The sequence below is a fragment of the Notothenia rossii genome, assembly GCF_949606895.1.
Source record: "Notothenia rossii genome assembly, chromosome: 2".
Classification (NCBI taxonomy): domain Eukaryota; kingdom Metazoa; phylum Chordata; class Actinopteri; order Perciformes; family Nototheniidae; genus Notothenia; species Notothenia rossii.
In genome coordinates this window covers 57,163,580-57,188,487 of record NC_136904.1, presented here as the reverse complement: position 1 = coordinate 57,188,487, position 24,908 = coordinate 57,163,580, and the positions used below count along the sequence as shown (strand labels likewise).

The 24,908-nt window shown below is 40.2% G+C and overlaps 1 protein-coding gene across 6 annotated transcripts in view; it reads left to right on the top strand.

The window, feature by feature from the left end:
* LOC307030345 (melanophilin-like) overlaps positions 1–24,908 on the top strand; it is a 138,074-nt gene that overhangs the window by 20,185 nt on the left and 92,981 nt on the right. For all 6 annotated transcript variants that reach the window (XR_013805628.1, XM_079666693.1, XM_079666694.1 and 3 more), the window contains exons 3-4: positions 7,541–7,762; positions 21,447–21,586. Coding sequence is in view for 5 of the 6 variants with exons in the window: in XM_079666693.1 (XP_079522819.1) it covers positions 7,541–7,762; positions 21,447–21,586 (362 nt within the window). In the remaining variant the exon portion in view is untranslated. The remainder of the gene's footprint in view (positions 1–7,540; positions 7,763–21,446; positions 21,587–24,908) is intronic.

Below are 24,908 nucleotides of genomic sequence, written 5' to 3'. Positions count from 1 at the left end.
ATACCGCATAGATTTTAAAGTGTTGCTCCTCACCTTCAAGGCCCTTCACACTCTTGCACCTCCATATCTCTCTGAACTCCTTCACACCTTTCACTCCCTCTCGTGCCCTCCGATCCTCCTCTGCCTTCCAACTCAGAGTACCTTCTGCCCGCCTGACCACCATGGGGTCAAGAGCCTTCAGCCACTCTGCACCCCGTCTCTGGAACTCTCTCCCACAAGACATCCGCAATATGGACTCACTCTCAACCTTCAAATCCAGCCTGAAAACACACCTTTTTAAACTGGCATATTCAATATCTTAATTTTTCGAAACTGATTGTTGTTTTTAAGTCTTTGTTTTTAAGTCTTGTATTACTGTGTGATCTTCTTTGTTGCTTGTTTTTAATTATGCTCTGTAAGGTGTCCTTGAGAGCTTTGAAAGGCGCCCATAAATAAAATGCATTATTATAGATAGGTGTGTGTGTGTGTGTGTGTGTGTGTGTGTGTGTGTGTGTGTGTGTGTGTGTGTGTGTGTGTGTGTGTGTGTGTGTGTGTGTGTGTGTGTGTGTGTGTGTGTGTGTGTGTGTGTGTGTGTGTGTGTGTGTGTGTGTGTGTGTGTAAAATGACCAGTTCTAACCAGGTTAAGAGATCTGTTCATCTGAATAGAGAGCATTGATCTGTGTGGACTGACAGAGAGGATCACCATGTATGGAAACATTCAGGAGCTGCTTTGCTCTTCCTAGGTGTCTCTGTTTAAGTCTGGCTGCCGCTCCCGGATTTCTCAGCAGAAACTCTGCCGTAACTGTTCTTAATCAAATACTGAGGAAAAATAAGGATTTTGAGAACGTACTCAAGTGCGTAACGTGTAAAAACTGCTTTAAAAAAGGAATATAGTTACCTGTGCTAATTATCAAGTAAAGTGTTTTTATGATCTTATTTTAAGAATAAATACAAGTAATAATAATAATAATAAATGGGATTTATATAGCGCTTTTCTAGACCCAAAGACGCTTTATATTATGAGTAAGGTCGACAAACAAAACAAGAACAAAAACACAAACAAAAACAAAACAAAAACAGAAAAGCAGTCAGGAGGATGTTGGTTCAGAGGGGGGAGGGGCGGGTTTAAGGATAAGCAGAGTTGAATAGGTGGGTTTTGAGACGGGACTGGAACAGGGTGAGGGAATCAGACTCACGGAGGTCTTGGGGGAGGGAGTTCCAGAGCTTCGGGGCTGCCACAGAGAAGGCTCTGTCCCCGAAGCTCTGGACTTTGGCCTTGGGGATTGAGAGCAAACCGGCTGAGGTGGATCTGAGGGACCGGGGTGGTTGGTAGAGGATGAGGAGGTCAGTGAGGTAGGGGGGGGCCAGATGGTGGTGGGCTTTATAGGTGAGGACCAGGAGTTTGTCGTGAATACGTTGTGAGACGGGAAGCCAGTGGAGTTCTTTGAGGAACGGGGTGATGTGATGCCATGATTTGGTGTGGGTGAGGAGTCTGGCGGCTGCGTTCTGGACACGCTGGAGTCTGTCGAGGGATGTTGTGCTGATGCCGAAGAGGAGTGAGTTGCAATAGTCAAGGCGGGAGGAGATGAAGGCGTGAATGAGTCGCTCAGCTGCGGGGCGGGTGAGAGAGGGACGGAGTTTGGCGATATTGCGGAGTTGGAAAAATGAGGTTTTTACAACTTGGCGGATGTGGGGGTTGAGGGAGAGGGTGGGGTCGAATATCACGCCAAGGTTGCGTGCCTGGGTGGAGGGGGAAACAGGGGTGCCATCAATGACGAGTGTCAGGTTGGGGGTTTTGCTGAAGTACATTAAAAAGAAAGCAAAATATCTTTCGTGAATGTTTTATTCCAGAATTATTTACATTAATATTTTTTCTAGTGTGTTGTGGGTGAGTGTGAAATGAGTAGCATGACTTTATGCATGTGCACAGTTTGCAGGTTTGCACTTACAGTATTGTTACAACCCGGCTCCTAGGCTGTAACAAAAAGCAGGCAGACGAGACAAGGGGTAAGTATACAACAATGGTTTATTCCTAATAAACAAATATCTCAATGGATCCAGCAACAGGTCCCCGAGGCTGGCACGGAGAGAGTGCCCAGAGGAGTGAGAGGGCGATGTATCCGGCTTGGCTCCCCTTGTTGGCTTCCAGCAGATGTAGCTCATCAGGCATCAGCCCCGGATCCTGTAACAGAGAGACCACGGAACGCATAGTGGTGTGGAGGGGGCGTCACAGTATAAGAAGTAGATGCATCGTTTCAAAGTTCTCAGTCTGGCATTTTGGCCGTCGCTATCTTGGCTAGCAAGTTGCATCAATAAATCATGCTTGTTCTGATGTTAATTGGATTGCTAATTTTTGCGATTTCTCTTAGACTTCTATACAATCTTTTTGTTACTATTAGAATGAATGCAGGTTTAGGCACTTCCACCCTGCCTCAGACCCAGGGATTCCCACCGGTGCATGCTTGTGTGTCCTCATGTGGTGCATTAGAAATAACATTCACAGTAATTCTGAGAACATATCATGTGCGGTGAATATTATTTGTGCATTTTCCATTTTCCGTAGCAGCAGTTGAGGTAGTAGCTGAAGCTAGAGCAACAGACCCATTGTCTTACACCTGTAACTAGCGGTTATCTTCATAGGTGCCACAAAAGTGAACAAGGAGATTGTAACTTTTCCATTAAACTAATATCCCTCAGGTGGCCATAAATAAGTACATTTAATATGGCCCTGTGTCTCGTTCGGCAAGGTGGCATCCTTACTGCCCGAACCTCCTCGACTGGCTCCTCTCAGCGCGAAGGAGCAGTGTTTGTTCTCTGAGTCCTTCCAGGATGACTGACCTCACTGACCTCTAAGGAAGAGGCCAGCCACCGTCCGGAGGAAACCCAATATTGCCGGTTGTATTCACGATCTTGTTCTCTCAGTCATGACCGCACAGATCATAAATATAAGGGAGGAGAATTGTAGCAACAGGAGCAGTTTTGCAGTCGTTTTACCACACCATTGTGACGAAAAGGGAGCTGAGCCAGAAGGCAAAGCTCTCGATCTACTGGTCCATCTTTATTCCTACCCTCACCTATGGCACAGATTATGAATATGTAGCTTGTTCTGTCGCCCCAAGTGGCCAATAACAAAGTATTACTAAAAGCAATAAAGAAAACAACATTTCACATTTTGACCAAAAAATGCAATCTTGCATGTAAGGCAAGGCAAGTTTATTTATATAGCACCTTTCAACACAAGGCAATCCAAAATGCTTTACAAAAATGAAAAACATTCAGAGCATTAAGAAACATATTATAAAATGACATTTAAAAACACTCATTTAAAAGCAAAGATAAAACATTTGCGGAGGGAGCCTCATCTGAAGCGCAAATGCGGCGCACCTACAGTGTAAGCGTGCCACAGTTTTGCTGCTGCGAGGCTCAACTAGCATCCCCCCCCCTGTGGCTGAATGTAAGATAAGATAAGATGGACCTTTATTAATCCCTGTGGGGATTCAAACAGCAACAGGGTAAGGGTGAAAAACAGGATAGCACAGATTCACACGAATCAATAAAATCAAAAATAAGATCAAAGATACAAATACAAATAATAATAATGTACTTGAAATTCTCCAGAGCTTTACCCATTTTTTGGTCAAAAAGCCAAAAAGAACTCTGCAGTTAATCACATCAATTACTATTGAGTGCTGACACCACACCTCTGGTCTCTGATGTTGACCATGCTGGCCATTTTTCAGTGGCTGGAAGACTTACAGTACTCATCTTATTGAGTCACTGTCCTGTGTAGCAGACCTAATGTTTCAGAGCAGGGCAGATTTTACAGATTTTACTTTTTAATCACATCGCTAATGGCCAGCAGCTGGGGGTTATTGGGTTCTCACAAAGTATACAATTCATCCTGTTGATCTGGACTATAATTTAAAAAGCATGGCTTAACATTTTTTTAAATAAAAAATAAGCATCATCTCCTCCTCGCTGGGTGTTTTGCCAAACTCCACCCACGCTGTGTCACATTTGGCTTTTGTTATCTGAGTTTTCCTCTCCACTACCGTCAGCATCTTTCAGCGCTGAGTTAGGCTGTTACTTTTCCAACCATCAGCAACAATGCTCCAAACTTTGCTAAAGAGAATGGTCTGACATTAAGCAATAGATCAAAACTCTCCTGTGAAGAGGTGCCAAGCCACTGAGAACAGGAAATATGATTTGGTTTGGAGTTATTGATTAGAAGTTACAGGTTCTCTTAGCTGAAGACGAAGTATTTTTGTATCCATTGAGCACAATTTACTTAATATTAAAAGACATATTGAGGTTAGGATTTAAATAAAGAAAAACATGCAATTTCTCTGCTAACTCACAGTGTGGCAACCAGAAAAATTACTGATTTATATGGAGGTAGAAAAACGAAAAGCTAGGAAACGTTTATTTAAATTTTTATATATAATAACTTAATGTTCATGAACTAAGTAAAACTGTGACTTTAAAGTGTATTTTTAAATAACTCATGACCAGGGCCGCCCCTCTCTAAAGGCCGATCACGCAGACTGCGTGGCGCCTCACCTCGCGGAAGGGTCCTCATCTTGCGGAGGGTTCTTCATTTTGTGGAGGGAGCCTCATCTGAAGCGCAAATGCGGCGCACCTACAGTGTAAGCGTGCCACAGAGGCTCCCCCCCTGTGGCTAAATACAAACACAGGCTATATTTAAGCAATAGTTCACGACGACAGGCCGTGGTATATGCTCATTATATCACAGCTAAGGGGCGTGGTTCAGCCCGACGCGAAGCGGAGGGTCGACAACCCGCTTAGCTGTGATATAATGAGCATATATCACGGCCTGAAGTGAGCTATTGCTTTTATAAAACGGTTACCAAGTGTGGCAATATGAAAGAAAAATACACACTCTAATTTAAATAGTTTTTATTAGTAAATAATGATGTTCAAAATAAAATAGTCCCTCCTTTGCCTTCTGCACGAAACATGCGAGGTGGTTGCTATGCAACAACACTAACACTGGCGAACATAGAGCGTTGATCCATTATTTAGCTATTTATTTACATTAATTTGTATGTTGCCGTTTATTGTGCAGCCACTGAAAACCTGTTCAGCATCAGTAGCATGGCTTACGTGGTTACTTGTATAGGTTGAGGTTGTTCTAGGCTGTTGGTTGGCGTGGCGAGAATATTGCTCCATTTTCTCCGGTCCCCGAGATTCGGTTTCCAGTAGCTCTGGAGAGAGCTTTCACAACTGTGGCCACTAACGCTCATAATTTCTCTGCTTTGTTTCAAGACCCGCATCAGAAAGCTTTTGAATGGTGGTACTTTTCCAGTTGGTCTACCTGCTCTTCATGTCGTCGTTTAGGTGCTTTTTTTTCTGGAGATAGGCACTCCTCCATAGTAAGACCCCCCCGGAGGTCGAAGTTAATCTTAAATGTTTCCATCTTATGCTTTGTAAGTTTGTTTCGTAACGGAAGAAATGTAAATATATTTATAAAACGGACAAGTCAAATCAAGCAATCTGATTGGTCGATAGTGTTTTTGCGGACCTCTTTGATTACAGATTTGAAAACATCGTTGCTTGCTTTAAAAGTAGCACAATTCATTATGTCAAACCTTGGAAAGTATCTAGATATCCCTGCCCTAATGCCAAATGAACTGCACACTGAATATGTTTTGCCATTTGATGTCTATGTCTGGACCGCTGCTTAAAAAGGAGGGTTTCTTCCCCGTTACTTCTCCGCTGCTTTCTTGTTCCAGTTTGAAAAGCAAACTGCTTTTCAGCCCAACTGTATACTGTTTTTCTCAGGCGCGGAGGGATACTGACTTGTTGTGAAAAGTAACTTACAATTCTACCCGTGGTATACGCTCAATATATCACGGCTAAGAACCAATCAGATTGCTTGATTTGACTTGTCCGTTTTATAAATATATTTACATTTCTTCCGTTACAAAACAAACTTACAAAGCATAAGATGGAAACATTTAAGATTAACTTCGACCTCCGGGGGGTCTTACTATGGAGGAGTGGATTGAGGAGTGCCTATCTCCAGAAAAAAAGCACCTAAACAACGACATGCAGAGCTACGTGAAGAGCAGGTAGACCAACTGGAAAAGTACCACCATTCATACTGTATATGCAGTCTGTAGGTAATAACAAAAAGTAATTTATAGGAACAAACACATTTTTTCTGATTTGATGACGCAGGGAATAATAAACCAATAGTGCACTCGTATATCCACTCAGACGCTCAATTTACCACGTCAACAAGGACAACTATTTAAGACAAGATACAAGGAAACAAACATTTAACGAACATCACGATCAACAGACATACGAAGACTCCTTCCAGTTTGATAAGATACAGTATTATGAATGCAAGGCTGATCATAATGTTAACACAAAGCTGCCAAAATGAATATATCCATGCTAACAAGCATAACATCAACTAATCAGAAATGTCGGCCAGCATTCTGACTCACCAAATCTCTGTTTGATGGATTGGTTTATGGTTTGTTGAGCTTTAAACTTTTAAGGTGAGTAATGCGTTGGACATTTAGCTTTAAAATGTCCTCGGCTCAACAGTTGTTTGTTGAACATTTTGTGAAATGTGCTTTTTGGCTTTTGTTTCTGTGGGTATGATGAGTTGTGTAGGGTATGGTTAGCTTAGCATAAATACTGGAATCAGGGAGAAACAGCCTGGCTTCATCCAATGTTACATCCACCAGCAACTCTGCTGCTTTTTTATGTACCAATATATAAACAGAAATGTCAAAATGACCATTTAAGATGTTAGGAGGAGAAACGTATCAGAACAGTTTATCCATCTGCTCAGTATTTCTGTTGGTTGCCATATAAAGTGAGCCAATGCTCTGGTTTTGGTCTTTGAGCAGATTTGATACCACATTTGTCTGCATTTATTTATGTAGAACACAATTTTCCAATAAAGTGTCCTGCCCCAAGATGTACATTCAAAAAGTGCGTATTAATGCAGCGATATTAACTGTGATAGAAGATACCAGTAGGCAGTAGAGCTCCAGTAATCAACCCTCCTTCAATATCTAATACCACACTTGGTCAAAAGCTATTGCACACAGTGCAGTGTTTGTTTAACTTGCCTACCAGATGGCCATATTGACACAAGGAAGCCATGGTATTGCAAAAAGTCCTATTATGTTGCTTGACAACACTGCTGCTGGAACAAAAATGTTCAAAATTTGGGATAAATAAAGTATCTATCTATCTATCTATCTATCTATCTATCTATCTATCTATCTATCTATCTATCTATCTATCTATCTATCTATCTATCTATCTATCTATCTATCTACCTACCTACCTACCTACCTATCAATCAATCAATCAGAAGTCCATACAGAACCCTCATCTGTGATGCTGTATGGACCCATACAGTAAAAAGTGGTTTTCACTTTCTTGTGGAGTACTGTTTATTAACTACAATAATTGATCATGGACTCAAGGATACATTCAACAATGTTTTATCAAGAAACACACTCATCTCTTTCTTTGTATGTAGTCAACTGCTGTTTTTTTGTTTGTTACTTAGAGACCTAAAGACAAAGATTGAAAAAGAGGACACCAAGAGGGAGTTGTTGGGGAACCAGAGCAGTCTGAGTGAGTCTCACTGTATTCGCTGTCTGGAGCCCTTCAAGTTCCTGGTGAACAGCAGGCGTCAGTGTCTGGACTGCCAGCTGCACGTCTGCAAGTCCTGCAGCCTGTACAACAAGAAGGAGCATGGCTGGGTGTGTGACCCCTGCCGCATGGCCAGGTAGGAGAGGACAAACAACTAATGAAGCCAGTAGTTAGTATAAAAGGAAATTTGAGGAGTGCAGATCTGGATTCAGTACGTACGGGTGCTAATTTCATGATCTACTGTGACACTGTGTACTAATAAAACAATGGGGCCAATGATGGATGAAAGTGGAGCAAATGAGTTCTCAGATTATAACGTTTTTATATTTGAAAAAGTTGTATCAACTGATACTAATGTTACACTAAATAATGTAACACAAAAAGGCAAACCCAAGACAAGTTTAAATAAGTGTATGCTAATATTGCACAACTAAATGTTTACAAAAACAAGGTATAGTGTTTCTCAATTCTCAGTTCAAGTTTTTTTTAAATAAAAATGCAGCCTGATACAAAAACTACATTTGTAGGCTTAATAAGGTATTTGCTTGAATTTAGAATATGTCAATTTCAAATATTGAGGTATTTTGTAGAAAAAATGTTGACTGCATATCAGATCTCCTCATGCGGAGTCCTGACCCCAAGCTTGGGTCAGATCGCCCAAAATACGAAATAAATATGATGAAGGTTTGCAGTGGAATAAAAATGCATAAATTCTAATCTAACTGATTGTGTCTGCTGACTTGCCTTTCACCATGCTTAAGGAATATACAAAATGAAAATTAGACTATATTAATGGGATTGAGGGGTTCGCGGGTTTAATACTTCATTTGTGAAGAGCTGTAGCTATGGATAAAAGCCACACATCCATATACTTTCCCTCTACGCAAGGCCCCAGCCCTTTTTAGGTGAACACACTCGCTGTCATTTGAATGGCGGTTAATACTAGAGATGGGTGAGTCCTGATTCATCCGGATCATTAACCCGGATCCTGGTAATGAGCTGGTCATGACGAGTCTCCCCTCTCCATTAACCCGAGTCCTTTGAGTCCTACACCTGGTGACGTACAAATTAAAACTATAAATTGCGTCACTCGCTACTCTCCTTATAAAATCACATTACAACGTACCCCAGTCCATCTGCCTAGCCTTTAGCAAGTAGGATAGCTGCCAGAAGTTATCGTTTGGCTCAGGGGACGCGGATCAGTTAAAGGGCCCATGTCATGCTTTTCCGGTTATTACCCGTCCCCTTGTGTGTTATGAAGATTTTTATGCATGTAAACGGTCTGCAGAGTCAAAACCCCTCAAAGTACACCCTGTAGGTAGGGAGTAAAACTCTAACACAAAACGCTCTCGTTGGAGATTTCTCATTTTCCAATGTTTTCTTCCTGGGCATCGTGACGTCTGGATACCCAGTAGCCACGCCCAGAGCTATGATGCACCCTCTGCCAGCCAAGCATATATACTGTAGGAATCTCAGGTTCAGTTCAAAACAGGGCTAACGAAGTTGCTAGCGTTTACATATATCAACTACAATGTCAGCAGATGGCCTTACATGTTTCTCATAGCAGGAGAATGCCTGCATTCACGCACAAAATACTCATAGACAGTATACTCCGGGTGATTTACCGTACGGTCAGTCGCAAAACTTAATTACATTATAGTATGTATGCTACAAAGCTAAACAACAAGGCTACCTATTGCTAGACATGCTAGGAAAAACATTGTTTTTATGCAAGCTAAAAAGAATGACCGACACGTAGCAGACTACCGTTTAGGATTGCAATTGTAAACACGTTATTGCTAGCCTAATATGAACCACTAGCTTTTGTTCATAGTAGGTTGGCATATTAAACTGAACAACTAGCCAAAGTAGGTTCGCTTATAGAAAAACTGATGCTCCGCTCAGAGCCGAAAAAACACTGTGTTAGACATGGGCGGAGCCTCTCTGGTGGTTGACTAATCAGAACAGAGTGGCCGAGCTGACCAATCGGAGCACACTGGGCTCACAGGGAGGGGGGGCAGGAGCTCAAACAAGCCGTTTAGGGCAGAGTGAATACCGGTGAATACCATAGATAGACTGTATATATAAATGGTCGTAGGGTCCGTGACTTCACCCATAGGATTCTGCAGAGTTGCCGAGAAGCCCTTAGTAGGCGGAGTCGGCCACTAACGGCTCGACACTGACGTCAGAGTTCAACTCCCGCCTACTCCAAATAAGGGCAAAGAGGCGGAGCCGAGGCGGGACCTCCTGCCACCGAGCTGCAAGCTCCAGAGCTAGCTGAAGCTACCAAGCTAAGCTAACATGCTCCCCATCTGCACACTGCCGTGGCATTTTACGTTTCTAAGGTAAGCGGAAACTAGACATGAAACTATTCAGCAAAACTATAAATAATAATCTAAGTTATTGAGTTTTTAGCATAATACTTCAGAATCTTAAAATCCCTTAACGTTTGTATATGCAATTGGGCTAAATTCAACACTTGAATCAAGCAAATATTAATATGTTTGCATGACATTAGTTATTTATATTTTGATATCACTTCATTATACGTTTAATACATTTAAGTCAAGCTAAGGTACATGTGATGGTAGCTAGTTAGTGCTCTTACCTGTGAGGCCTCCTCCAAACAGCATAATAACCAGACTGTATCATTAAAACTAAGTACCAGTTCTAGATCCTTGACTTTAGACAAACAATTCAAAAGACAACATGTATTTAAAGACCAATCTTTATTTGAATGTGCCTATTAACCTGATATATTAGTCATACAGTAATAGTATTGACAATCCAAAAAAACTGAGCAACTCAACAGTCAACTTTATGTTTCTTATTCTAAAGCATTTATTATTTTCATTTTCCCCCTCTCATATTCAGTTTGGACGGATTGAGACAGCGTGGTGTCCAGAAAGCTGCAGAGACTTCAGGGAGAAACCTCCGTGTGATGGACGTCCTGTCTGTTGGTTTGGAGAGGACTGAGGGTCTTTCCTCTGCGAGGAGGACCAGGCTTGATGGAGGAGCCCATGCTGGGCAAAGCTGATACCAACTGCACAGGCCTAGTCTGTCACTTTATTTGACTAAATGTGTTTACTTATACATTTATACACTATACACTTATTACTTATTACCTTCTGTCCATATGTGCTTTTTATTTAAAACATGTTTGATTAACTTTTGGTCTACATTTCAATAAATTGTATTTGTATTTGCACTCCTTTTGTCCATTATTCTTACTGAAAATGTTAGATTACACATTCACATCTGACTGAAGATTGGCCCTATTTATTTGTGACATTGCAAACTCTGCGGTACAAGGCACAAGTGATGTGAAGCTCATAAAGCGAGGCAAATAGAAATAATCAGCTGATGGAGTGTAGATGTGGAAATAGGTTCATTCGATCAGCTGACTGTTTTTACAATAAAAGTAGTTTCTTAGTGTACTGGTCTTAAAATCTCATAGCATCAGCTTTTAATTTTCCTCTTGGATGTTCTTCTTGACCCTCAGAGAAGGAGAAAATGTTGTGTCTTTCAGGCATGTCCTTTCCTAACAAAAATTACAGGAAACATAAAACATATTATTGCAGAACAAGTGTGTTTATGAAAGCGGTGTGTTTGTGTGTTTAGGGGCTGTAGATATAATTATTTTGTAATTGTAATGTTTTTTTTTTATTTCAACAGTGAGCTACAAAGACAATCAGATTATGAATGGACAGTATGAAGTTCATCAACATTGAAATATATGTTATTATCAAAATAATATTGAACTGTTATCAAAACGTAGTGCAACTGTAGAAGCTTGCTCTGTTGTCTCACTGAAAGAATAACTTTTACCACGTTTTTTACAGACAATATTGAGAGATAAATAGTAGCAGTTCTCACTGTGTTAAATATCTTTTCCTTCAATACATTAAATTAGAAAGCTGACAATCATATTGCTTTTTAACATCTAAATGTTACTTTTTGGATGGAAAAAACCCTCAACTTAACTGATGTGTAGGTGATCTAGTATTGTTTAATGGAATGTATATCAGTGTATTAAAGTCAATACTTCATTCATTTAAACCAATATCTTTCTTGATTCTTTGTACAGTATGAAAAATAGAGTCTTTATACCTGTGCTGAAGTTTAAGACACCTTAAACAAACACATATATATGTAAAGTACCATGTGTACAAACAATATAACTGATTATCTTCTGTTGAACATGTTGGATTGTGTATTGTCCGAGTCAGGGTCCTTTTTATTTTAGTGTAACTTTGGAAGTTGTTTTACCAATGCTTACTGTTTATTTGATACCCATTTGGTAATGCAATTAATAAAAACAACAAGGTTTGGGTTCGTTCTTCATGACTGTGACGTTAACGTGTAAGCTCAATAATGAACTCCAGATCAACCAACCATATTGTAATATCTAAGTAATCATCTTGAAATATGACATTAATAATTGTAATATACACACATCTTATTTTGAGGTTGATTTCACATACAATACTTAGACATTAGCTTGTCTACATACTTGAGCACAGCCAATTTAAACTAACCTTAGCGATGCATACAGTTCCTACCTACATAATAAAATATCTCTCTAAGTTACAAGGATGACCTTATTTTATCAACCTCAAACAGAAGCCTTTTGTTGTACAGTATTATCCCACTTAACGCTTAACACTTGTCTATTTCGTTTTAACCTTTATATATAGTCTATGATTTTAACTTGGAGGCTACTATTAGCATCTTCAGTACCGATGTAGCTACCACTCTCTTACACGCTACGTAGCTGATTAAAATCATTAACACATAAATAAAGTACTCAAATTTCACTTACCGCAAAACCGCATTAATGCACCGTCTGTTTTAACCGCAGAGCGAGTCACAGTAGTCCGATATATAAGCATGAAGAACGAACAACCACGGCCGGATCAAGTTGTGCCCCCTGGATGAACTAAGCATGCAGAGTCCCTGTAGCTAGCTTCACGGAGCAGCTAGCAGAGAGACAAGAATTTAGCAGCAGCAGTCATTGAACGGAGCTGTCACTCAATGTGACCACGCCCTAATCTATGCATAACTTTAAGACTGAATATTAATTAAACAGATGAGTTGAGAAAAAATTCATTCCAGGATCCATAGACAGGAGGGGGAAATCTAACTATACTGAGAATAAAATGTTTTGAAACCACGATGTAAACAGGTTTATTTCTGCTGTAAAGTTGGACATTTTAACATTGGGGTCTATGGAAATTGCTCCCTTCTGCAGACTGCTCCTACTGGCCACTAGATGAACTGCAGTTTGAGGCACTTCCTGATTCGCATCCCGGAAGTGGCCCAGAGTTTGCCGCTTGGTGAATACACATACTTTCCAGAGATTCTGTATGCGAAACCAATGTGAGTTTGGAAAATTGCACAGTACAAATCTATTTTAGTTTATCTCAACAATGGAATTATGATCAGTGGAAATGGCCATGACATGGGCCCTTTGAACTTCCTGCAGACTCGTTCGGATTCAGAGCCGTAGCTGATCCAGAGATCCAGACTCATCATGCACGAGTCAACAGCAGACTCAGATTCGCAAATCCTGACTCACTGAATCAAGGGAACTTCCTTCACTTCCTGCTGACTCGTGGGGACTCAGAGCCGTAACCGTATAGCAGATCCAGAGATACAGAATAGCCGCGGGAAGTCATTTTACTTAGGGGGTGCGGACAAAAGTGGGGAGAGATTTCAACAATAACATTACGTTTTTCAAATGTACAGTACAAATATCAAAATAACCCTTTTTTTTGGTGATCAACATGTTTAATTAAAGCAAAAGACACTGTGTAGCGGAGGTTAATGTAACATTAGTTTAATATGCTCGTGAAATGCAACAAGTTTTTGGTTTCACCAGTACGATTTCTACGCTCTTGGTGATGCTGTCTCATATGACTTAAAGGACTCGTATGATCCAGATCTCTTCAATGACTGACTCAGAGGACCCTGAGTCCGTAAAAGGATCCGGATTTGCCATCTCTAGTAAATACAGATTCTGAAGTTTTCAACAATCACATAAAAACTTTAATAATACACCAAGAGTGAACCAAAACATAAAATAATGCACTACGTTGTTGTTTCACTACAAGGAGCCCAATTACGATAGTCAGTCAGGAAAGCAATTAAACATTGGAGATCCATGATCGTAAGTTAAGAAACGGTAACTGCTCTCATCTACAGATGTAGTGATTCATTTCAGACAGTTTGAAACGCGAGGGCCGTGATTGGTACGTGATCTGCCGTGAAGCCAGCTGCAATGGATCATTGATCCACCAGGAGGTTGCAGTGGGGTTCCACACTGGAGCTCATGTGAAATAAAGTCAGATACAGTACGCTGGATGTACAGCGGAACTTTGTTAAGATCCATATGTCACGGATATCATACTCTGTGCTAAATAAGAGACATGTAATCATTTACAAAACATCACCATGTTGTTATTTAACAAAATAATGTTGTTTGTCGAAAAAAACGAACGGGAGGAAATGCAGCCCGGCTCTCGATTTTTAATCCTAATTTAATCATCATCTTCACCACGATCATTTATGTTTATGTTCGCCAAATTGACATAAAATCACTGACACATATGAATATACTGTAGTCAACTTCATTAAAACGTTAATAACGTGCCTAAACTCAGTAATTCACCAAAAATATGTATATTTTAATGGAGCTTCGTCGGTCGATCAGGATCCCAAAGTGTAGCGGAGGGATCCTGATCTGGATGACGGGTGTTATTTTCCCCATAAGGAACAAGTCGCTGCAAATTATCCCGCTTATTACATGGCCACATTCTCAACAAAGTAACGACATGACTCCCAATATTAATTTAAATGCTTTTATGGATTTAGAAAATGTTTTTATTGATTTAAAAAATAGTTGTATTGATTTAAATTGACATGCATCCGCTAAGAAAAATAGTCCGTTGTTACAGTTTTTTAAACAGTGTGAATGAAACGGCAGCTCTCTCCCCCCTACCCCCCTGATCTTTCTTCTCCAGCAGCTAAATTAACTGTAGGTTACTCTGAGTGACCATAGACTGTATGTGACAAGCTTACAGTTAGTGACGTAACAACACCATAAAAGCTGGTGGGTTGAAAGCAATACGGGAGGTAAAAATAACTACAATAATTGTGATTTATTTATTGTGGCTTTTATGTTTTTAGGTATAAAATGTTATGTAATTCAGGCTTATGGTGCATCTTTCTCTAAAAGCCTTCAACAATGACAATATTCATAGTAATTTAATAAATCCTTCCAACACACATTGTAAAAAATAGCCTACTGTAAGTTAAGAAATCATTCCAATATGTACATCTTCGGATGTAACAACAATAACATTATAAATAGTAACATAGCTGAACATGGTATTGCACATTTAGCTTTGAGTGTTACTGACCTGAGATGTTTTTATTACATGAATTAAGGTGACTGAGGCTTTGGGATGCAAACTCATCTGTATGAAAAAGGTGACAAGGATCCGTGCCCCCTTCTCCCCCACCCCACGGAATATCGGCTTTAAAATGAGGAATAACAGAGGATTTTAGCAGTCAGAGCAACTAAAGCAGCAGTGTTAATAATAACAGAAACGCCAAAGAGTCACATCTAATAGAAATATATAAAAGCATTTATTTTAATTGTGTAGCAGTCAGTTTATAATTTTGGCAGCACTGTTGAGCATTTTGAAAATGTATTTTCATGCCTCTGTGCAAGGCTTAGTCTTTCTATCTTTATAGCCACATGGTGTAAAGTAACTAAGTTCATAAACTCAACAAGTACTATACTTGGGCACAATTTTGAGATACTTGTACTTTATTTAAGTATTTCAATGTTTTGCTACTTTGTTCTTCTTCTCCACTACAGTTCAGAGGTACATGGTGTACTTCTACTCCCCTACATGTATTTAATACCTTTAGTTACTTTACAGATGTGGATGAATGATGTGAAATATAATCAAGTGTTAAATCAGACTTTAGTTCCACCTGGAGTAAATCCACAAGCTACCCTGCAGTATACAAAGTCATTCAAACTAGCTGCACCTTTACCAGCTTTGAGAACACTTTCATGATCAATCATTATAAAACATATCATATCTATTATTCTGAAATGGACCAATCCGCACAACGACTACTTTTACTGTCGCTACTTTAACTATATTTTGATGATAATACTTTTCTACTTTTACTTGAAGAACATTTTGAATGCAGGACTTTTACTGTAACAGAGTATTCCTACACTCTGGTACTATTACTTTTACTCAAGTACAAGATCTGAGTACTTCTACTTTTACTCAAGTACAAGATCTGAGTAGGCCTACTTCTACTTTTACTCAAGTACAAGATCTGAGTGCTTCTACTTTTACTCAAGTACAAGATCTGAGTACTTCTACTTTTATTCTAGTACAAGATCTGAGTGCTTCTACTTTTACTCAAGAACAATATATATATATATATATATATATATATATATATATATATATATATACTTATACCACCTCTGTTTATAGCCTATGAAAAAAACTAAGCTAAAGCTAACGTTAGCAGATAGTGACAATGTATGCTAGCGAGCTAGCTCAACGATTCCTTAAATAATATTGCCACAGAAACACTTTTCAGTTCACATCACGCTCTGCCGCTCCGACAGGGAGCTCTGCTCTGAACACCTGAACGGCCCGTTCTAACAGCTGTTCACCAGCGGTCCAGTCTGTGCCACAGTGAATCCGGACGCGCAGTTAATATTAACGAACGCACCCGTAGGTAATGTAGCTGCTGAAGCTAGACCATCATCTCGGAGCAGCAGAGCCTTATTATACATCCATGAGAGCAGACCCAACAGGCAGGAAGACTCGAGCACACAGCTCGCACTTCATTATAATATATAAAAAAAGAACACCATGCGTGTCATGATGGCACATAACAGCTCACGGCCGCAGATCACTCCGGGTCCCAGACCCCCCATACCCCAAAAATATTTGTATTGCAGATCTACATGAATCACACAAACGCCGAATCTGCAAATTTCGCCGAAAGGTGACAAGTTTGCACATAACATCTGAAACGATGTAACAACATAATACACTTGTGGGGATGCAGCTTGGGATGTGAGGAGTGAGGGACACGGCTTAGAACGGGCGTGTCGCCTGGCAGGACAGGAGAGTGTGTGCACCAGTCTGCCTTGATCTATGAATTCATGTCCGTGACACTCACTGCTGCCCACAGCTGTTTTATAAAAGGAAAACCTCCTTCACTTCATGAAAGTGTTTTAACCACACACACACACACACACACACACACACACACACACACACACACACACACACACACACACACACACACACACACACACACACACACACACACACACACACACACACACACACACACACACACACACAATTGACATGAAATCACTGATAAATATGAATATACTGTATTCAACTTCATTAAAACGTTATTAACGTGCCTAAACTCAGTAATTCACTAAAAATATTTATATTTTAATGGAGCCTCGTCGGCAGATCAGGATCCCAAAGCGTAGTGGAGGGATCTTAATATTGAAAAATAGTCCGTTGTAACCGTTTTTTAAACAGTCTGAATGAAACGGCAGCTCTCAGCTGTGTATTTACACAACTAATGGCCCATCAACCACAGCTCTCTCCCCCCCTCCCCCCTGATCTTTCTTCTCCAGCAGCTAAATTAATTGTAGGTTACTCTGAGTGACAAGCTTACAGTTAGACACAACACTGTCATTGCAAGTGACCCTCAGTTAGTTGACTTTTATGTTCAACTGCTAAATTCGTTACTGATAAAAAAAGGGCTTTTACTGTACCTAATTACCTTAACACTAGAACCGCCAGAGGTTTTTGTATAGGCCTACCTAAACCCGTTAAATCCCGCTATTAGAATGCAATTTTTAACAACATAGGGTGCTACATAACACACTTTCAGGAAAAGTCACGGACTGGGAGACTTTACTATTTTATTGAAAAAAAGTTACATTGCACACACACAACACACATCACACAAATTGACCCGATTGGCGGTTCTAGTGTTAAATAAACTCACTAATTAATGAAACCAGTTCAATACGCATTATTCTTATTTTTATCATTCTTTATGAGCGCAGAAATAGTCTTAAAATCAGATCTGTTTTTAAATGAAATCTGACGGCAGGCAGTTAGCTCTGATCACCTAGGATAAATGCGCCACACCTAATCGCTGGTCATTCAGCCACAGAGCTCCCTCTATACAAATCAAGCTGTAGACGGTGTGAAAGCACCTATTGTTTTAAATAATGTGACCTGTGAGCCTTCTGAATTACCGTGGGACAGCACATTCTAAACTAAAATGTTCAATCAATAAAGTAACATCTTATCTTATCTTAATAATATCTTCATATTAATAATAATAATAAATCATACAGTATGTGTCCGAAAGGGGGCAGGAGGAAGCAAACACAAAAATATACTGCATATTAAAGCAAACGATTGTAAAGGTAAAAGTATGAGCATAACAAATAAAGAAGTGTAATGTAAACATTTACATTATTATTATGATTATTTAATATATAAAGACTATATATTATTGAATTACAGGATTAGATATACTTTAGTTGATCTAAAATATTGATGTGTTCAAATGCTCTTCAAAACACAACTGAAAGTCCATGAAACTTGTCTTTCTGTATTTGTGAATGAAGCGCCATCTCCTGGTTAAAACCTGAAATTGAAAATCTGGCAACGCCCTCTTGGAAAATAGTGGGAGGGCTTAACATTCCTCTATACTGGTTTTAGGCAGGTCGTAGGCAGGAAGCTGTAAGCTGGAGTCTGAAATTAAGTGCTACATCTGTATAGCATGGGCCTTGTTCCACTGTCTTTATTCATAACAAAACTATTTGGTAATTAATTTGCATAAACTGAACCCTCAGTGGTGGCTTTTATACCTAGGCCCCGTTACGCCCTCTGACGCCCTCTGACCCCTTCCCTAAAAAAAAAAGAAGAGTTATTACGTCACAGCGTATACTTCAGCGGAATATCAAAACAACGGCCCGGGGTGCAAAACGCATCAATGACAGCGACCCTCTACCACACAAAACAACACCATTTACAGTGCATGACATTAAGGATTTTGGGAGATGGCCCTGTGGGCCATCTAAGCTAATTTACAGATGGCCCTGAGCCCAATAGAGATTGCCCTGAAAAATGCGCGCGGACGAAATGGCACAAAGGGTTTGGGGGGCCTCCCCCTAGAACATTTTGATTTTTGCAGGTCTTAGATGCTGTGTGGTGCATTCTCTCGACTGAATTATAAGATGAACCACCACAATATTATATTGTACAATTTCAATTTTATTCTTAATTTCACTTATTTGTTCTTGTTTTTGTTTGCTCGCTTGCATGCCCTGCATAGCTATAAGAAATACTTAAGTTGTTGGTCAAGACACTTTCCATCTGATGAAGGCAAAGGCCTTCCCAGATGTAAAAAATTAGAAAACATTACATTCAGTTGTAACTGCCAAAACAAACATTATTTACACTATTATGGCCCCTGTTAAAAATGTTTGTAATGTTATCTACTGTAAATTGGTCGAAGCTTCGCATCCGGAAGCTGACAGAGCAGACCCGAGCAGCAGTCGAGAGGAGCCGAGCGCATCCGCGAAGCACACAAAATGGCGACGTCAGAGTTCCCGTTATAGCCGGCAAATCTAAATTTCTTCGGTCAAAATAATTTCCCTTTAGCGCAATACCGCTTCAGTTCCGCCACTTATGTGACAGACAAGAAGAGTATGTGACAGACAAGAATAGTCAATTCTAATGTCTAACACTTAATGTGGAGAAAGAGATGTCCTGTATAGGTTTATTGTGCGTTGATCTGTTGGTTATGCCTCGGGGTTCCGGTGGGCATGTAAACAAATGCATAATGCTGCGCTATACATTGTGGCCTCACCCAGTTGCATAGCGACACTTATTGTTTAGGTGTCTTTTAATAAGCAGGTAGTCATATCATTAGCTAGAACTAGCTGGATCTGATCAATATGGACATAAACGCGAGTGAAGTCTAATCTGACGGGAGAGAGAGATCAGCTGCTGCTGACGAGTCGACACCGTCGACACGAAGCTATGCATGATCACATGCAGCGGTGAGCGGACAAAACACACACTTCAGGTTAAAATATCACATGTAGCTATTTGAATTACCTCTCAAACTACCTAAACTAGTTATAGATATGTTTAGTGTTACTGTCAGGTCACTCATTACTGGATCCGCGAGCTGCTTGATACTGGCATAATAGATTGCCCGATCGGGCAACCAGCGGCTGAGGCTTCATTGCCCGAGCTAAATACTAGATGGCCCCGGGCCATCGGGTAGTCCTTAATGTCGAGCCCTGATTTATATAAACACCTATCATGACAAGGCACCCACAGCCAAGTAACAATTACAAATGAATGAAGTCGGCACGGCGGCCCACATTGAAAATGACTTAGGCCTACCTTTGATGATCAAATCGCTTAAACACAAAGTCCATCCTCCTGTCCTTTTGGATGAAGCACTTGATGGAGGGTCATTCAGCTGATCCTTTGCCACTCCAGTTTATCATTGTAACTCAATCTTGAAAATAACTTGGTTAATGATTTCGCAGCGATGTCATCACTATCACTGACGTGAGCCATCATGAACGAACTTATGCTAATCATAAATCTATCGATCATAAATCTATCAATTGGATTTATGATTTGAAAATAAAAGTAGGGTAGACATGTGGATATTATCCGGCTGAACAAAACGTGCATTTATCAAACAGGTTTGTTTTCCACAGACCTTATTTCCAGCTATTTTCCAAAATCATATGGAGAAATCCCATTGCGTTTTTGTTCAGGGAACCCCAGCGCAGCTTACTTCCGGGTTTAAGGACGCGTCACTGCACCACTTTATACACATGTATAAACCTCAAAGTGGGCGGAACTTGTCATAAAGTCCGCGAAAATAAAGCCCACCCATTTAGAGGAAGATATGATTGGTCAATTCTACTGTCATTTGACATTACTCTCTCATTGAGTTACTATAGCGGCCCCCTGTGAATGTAGAGAGGGACCAACAAGCTCTTAAGACGGCATTTAACCCTTCACATTCCAACAGAAACTGAACAGGCAGAGTCAAAGGATTTATTTCTTTGGAAATGTTATTTTAAATACAATTAAATAAAGTTATTTTGGTAAAACTAATGAAAAATGTAACAAAAAATATATATTAAAAAATATACAGTATATTAAAAAAAAAATGTAATTTTTTTTAAATTTTTTTAATGTTTTCAAATATTATTTTTTTGAATATATTAGGCCCTCACAGAGGGCCTTGAGGGCCCTGACGGCCCGCCACTGTGAACTTTAGTGTTATGCTTCTAAGTGGACACATTTTTTGTTTGTTGTGCTTGGCAGCTCAACTAAGGTCTAAATATTTGTTAGAATGCAGTAACAATGCAGCATGTATATACAGTATATAATGTATACATACACGTTTTTTGGAAACATGATTCATTTCAACCATACCGCTGCAGCTCCATATGTTACTGTATCCTATAGTTTGCTCAGATGTGGCTGAACTATGCCAATGTGTGGTAAATATCATGCTATGCATCTCGCACTTAGACCATCACTCACTATAGCAGGCAATAATGTCTTACATTTGACAAAAGAGACATATCCAGTCCCTGTTTGTGGGACATGTGTTTTCCCAGGTATTTTCAGTTGTATTTGTGACTGATCTGTGTTTAAGTCTTTAGTTCCTATTTCCTTTACCAGGGTCCTCAATATCGGTACTTTGGAGTGGTACCACGAAAATGTGCGTGCCCGCTTCAAGCGCTTTGGCAGTGCAAAGGTGATGAGATCACTCTTCAAGAGGTTGAGCGGGGACCACAGTGGCTCTCAGAATGACTTAGAAGGTGAGTTTTTAGTATCAAGATGCCGTTGTCTGTGGTTTTCTGTACAGAAAATAACCGTGAAGTTGTGTTACTAAATTGGTTTCCAGGATTGAGAAATGATTGAAATGCTTGTGTCTGGAATGCTTTAATCCTTGATCATTTGTGCAAATCAGTATGTGCTACAAGTCCACGTGTTACACTTAATAAATTATGTCAGTGTGGCCCTTAAGCAAAGAGATTAACCCCCAGCTGATGAAGCTCAGCAGTCAAAAACTGGAGTTTCTCAGGGCAGCTGCCAAGTAGGAATGTCTATATAAATGAGAAGTGGTGCAAATCAAAGGTTACAAATGTAGTAAAATGTCAGAACTAAGGTCAAGGTGACTTTAAAGGCGCAACCTTAACACATTCCCATCAGCTTCACTCATTTCTTTACGAGCCCTGTGGAGGTGCTGCAGGTCAGAAGTTGAGCTGCAGAGCATTGCTGGAAGTAGGCTCCAGCTTACCATAAGAAATCCCCCATAAATGAAAGGCTTCAAGGAGATTCAACAGCTGCATACTGCACCTCAACTGCATAGAGAATGTATAATAACCTGTTGAATTGCATATCGGCAAATCGTCGCCATAACAAGTGCATCACATGTTTGTGTCAGTTTACAAGCTAAAGATATGGACCTGTTAATGCATTTATTTTTTCTGAAATGCAGCATATTTTCCCAGTGGGCAACAGAATGCAGATTTGTAAAGTAAATGCGAGCAGCAAAGACTTCATTAGAATGAATGTTATAGCTTCTGCAGTCACTTGGGGCAAGGGGAGATTAGACTTTGCGCCTCATCATCATAAAATATAACATTTTCATATTTTTGAAGGCCTTCAAGTTGCGCTCCACACATTTCGTGAATTTACTCCAGGTGGAACTAAAGTCATCCAAGATGTCATCCGTATGTCTGTATGATTGAGTGATTACTTCTAAGTTGTCTGGCGGACACTTTCAATTTTTCAACTGCTACATATCAAATCCTAATTGTAAATGTAGTATTGTGAGTTACCGGCGGAAATACCAGCTACTTGGACTATTGGAGCCTGTTCAACTCGGCAACCGGTCTACACATCGTTGATCTTGATGGGTCCAATTATTTTTCTCATCCTAAAGGGAAGTTCCTGGCTTTTTTAATTGTGCACTGATCTGTATCTGATTATTTTATGATCCCTACTGATCCAGTTTTTTTACTTTTAAACCAGCGATGCATCGGGTCGGGCTTCCTGTTTATGTGACATCACGACACGCATCGTCCCCAGCTGATCGGGTCGTTGAACATTTCTGGAACGGATTTATATGAGATTGACCCTGATTTCGTTCTGCACTAACTTGTCTTGTGGCGTGGAGCTCAAGAGTCTGTTGCTTTGGTTGGGTTCTCCACGTTTCGCGGGATTTTAATTATGTCACTGCTTTTGGCTGTTCTATCCCTTTCAATTTGGAGCAGCACTGGGGGAAGTCCTCACGGGACCGAAATATCCCGTCCATCGCTCTCAACCCAGGTTTTACCAGGCCGGGGAACGTGCTCCTCTTGCAGCCCGCTGGGCCCGATGTTGAGCCGACTCCCTCTGATCCTCTCTCCCGCATCTGTCAAGTGCGGATCTGTGGACTTGGCCCATCTGATTAGCCTCATGGCTCTACAACACAACTTTATTATTTCTTCAAGCCATGTTCATGATTTTGTGTTAAGTTTAAACACTAAGAGAGAGCCGTCAAAAAAGTCCACCTAGGCCTGTCTATAGGTGTCTAATTGTATTCTTATTGTTGATTTCAGGAAATGTGCAACCTAACACTGGACCAGATTATTGTGTTAATTTAACACCCCTGCAGATTTTAAATCTAGGTCTGGTCTTGGTCTCATCCATTTGAATGTGGGCAGTTTGATTGCTAAAATGGATATGATTCGTATTTGGGCACATTCAACCGATGCTGATATAGTGATATCTGAAACTTGGCTAACCAAATCAATTTCAAGCTAGGATATTTGCATTGACGGCTAGAATAGGCATCAATAGGACTGATCGACCTAAAAAGGGTGGAGGTGTTGCAGTCTATGTTAAATCGAAGTTTCATGTACAAATTATTCTCTCTAAATCACTGATAAAACAATTGTAACTTTTGGCTCTTGACTTGGAAGTATCAAAAGCGCTCAATATTACTGTTGTTGGTTGCTACAGACCACCTTCAGCTATCAGCAACACTTTACCATCTTTAATGCAGCTTTTGTCCAGTCTTAACTATACTGAAATTGTCATTGTGGGTGACCTTAACTGGAACTGGCTGCTACCAGCATCTGATGATGTTAAAACATACTGCAATTCCTTCAATCTCCTTCAGATTGTTGGCAGTCCCACTAGACCGAATCGGAAATCTCCTGAAAATTCCTCCTGAATTGATCTAATCCTTCCAAATGCTTCTCATAAATACACCCCTGCTTCTGTATTTGCAAATGACATCAGTGACCACTGTGTCATTGCCACGGTACGGAATACGAAAGTCCCTAAGACAAAACCCCGTATCATCATAAAGCGTGATGAAACATTTTGTAGAGCAGGGTTTTTTCCACAACCTGTTTCTTTTGATTGGGACAAAATCAATCTCATTGCAGATGTTGAAACTGCCTGGACATTCTTTTATGATTATGATGGTTTTATTAAAATAGTTGATAGGCATGCCCACTTAAGAAACTACTCGGGCTGTCAGTCGATTAAAATATTTATTTGCGATTAATCGCATGATTGTCCATAGTTAATCGCGATTAATCGCAAATTAATCGCACATTTTGTATCTGTTCTAAATGTACCTTAGAGGAATATTTTTCAACTTTTTAATACTCTTATCAACATATGAGTGGACAAATATGCTTTATGCAAATGTTTGTTTATTATCATTTGAACAATGACAAATATTCTCATGAATATTAAACACAACAACCTCTGAACATTGAAAATATCTGCCTCAATTCAATCTGGAACCTCTCTCATACAATAATACAATACTGTGTGTGTGTGTGTGTGTGTGTGTGTGTGTGTGTGTGTGTGTGTGTGTGTGTGTGTGTGTGTGTGTGTGTGTGTGTGTGTGTGTGTGTGTGTGTGTGTGTGTGTGTGTGTGTGTGTGTGTGTGTGTGTGTGTGTGTGTGTGTGTGTGTGTGTGTGTGTGTGTGTGTGTGTGTGTGTGTGTGTGTGTGTGTGTGTGTGTGTGTGTGTGTGTGTGTGTGTGTGTTGGATCATTGGAGCTATGTGCATTGTGCAACTCAAGGCATATGCTGGAATGGGAGCTGCCTGGACGCTGCAGTCATGTTGCGCCCA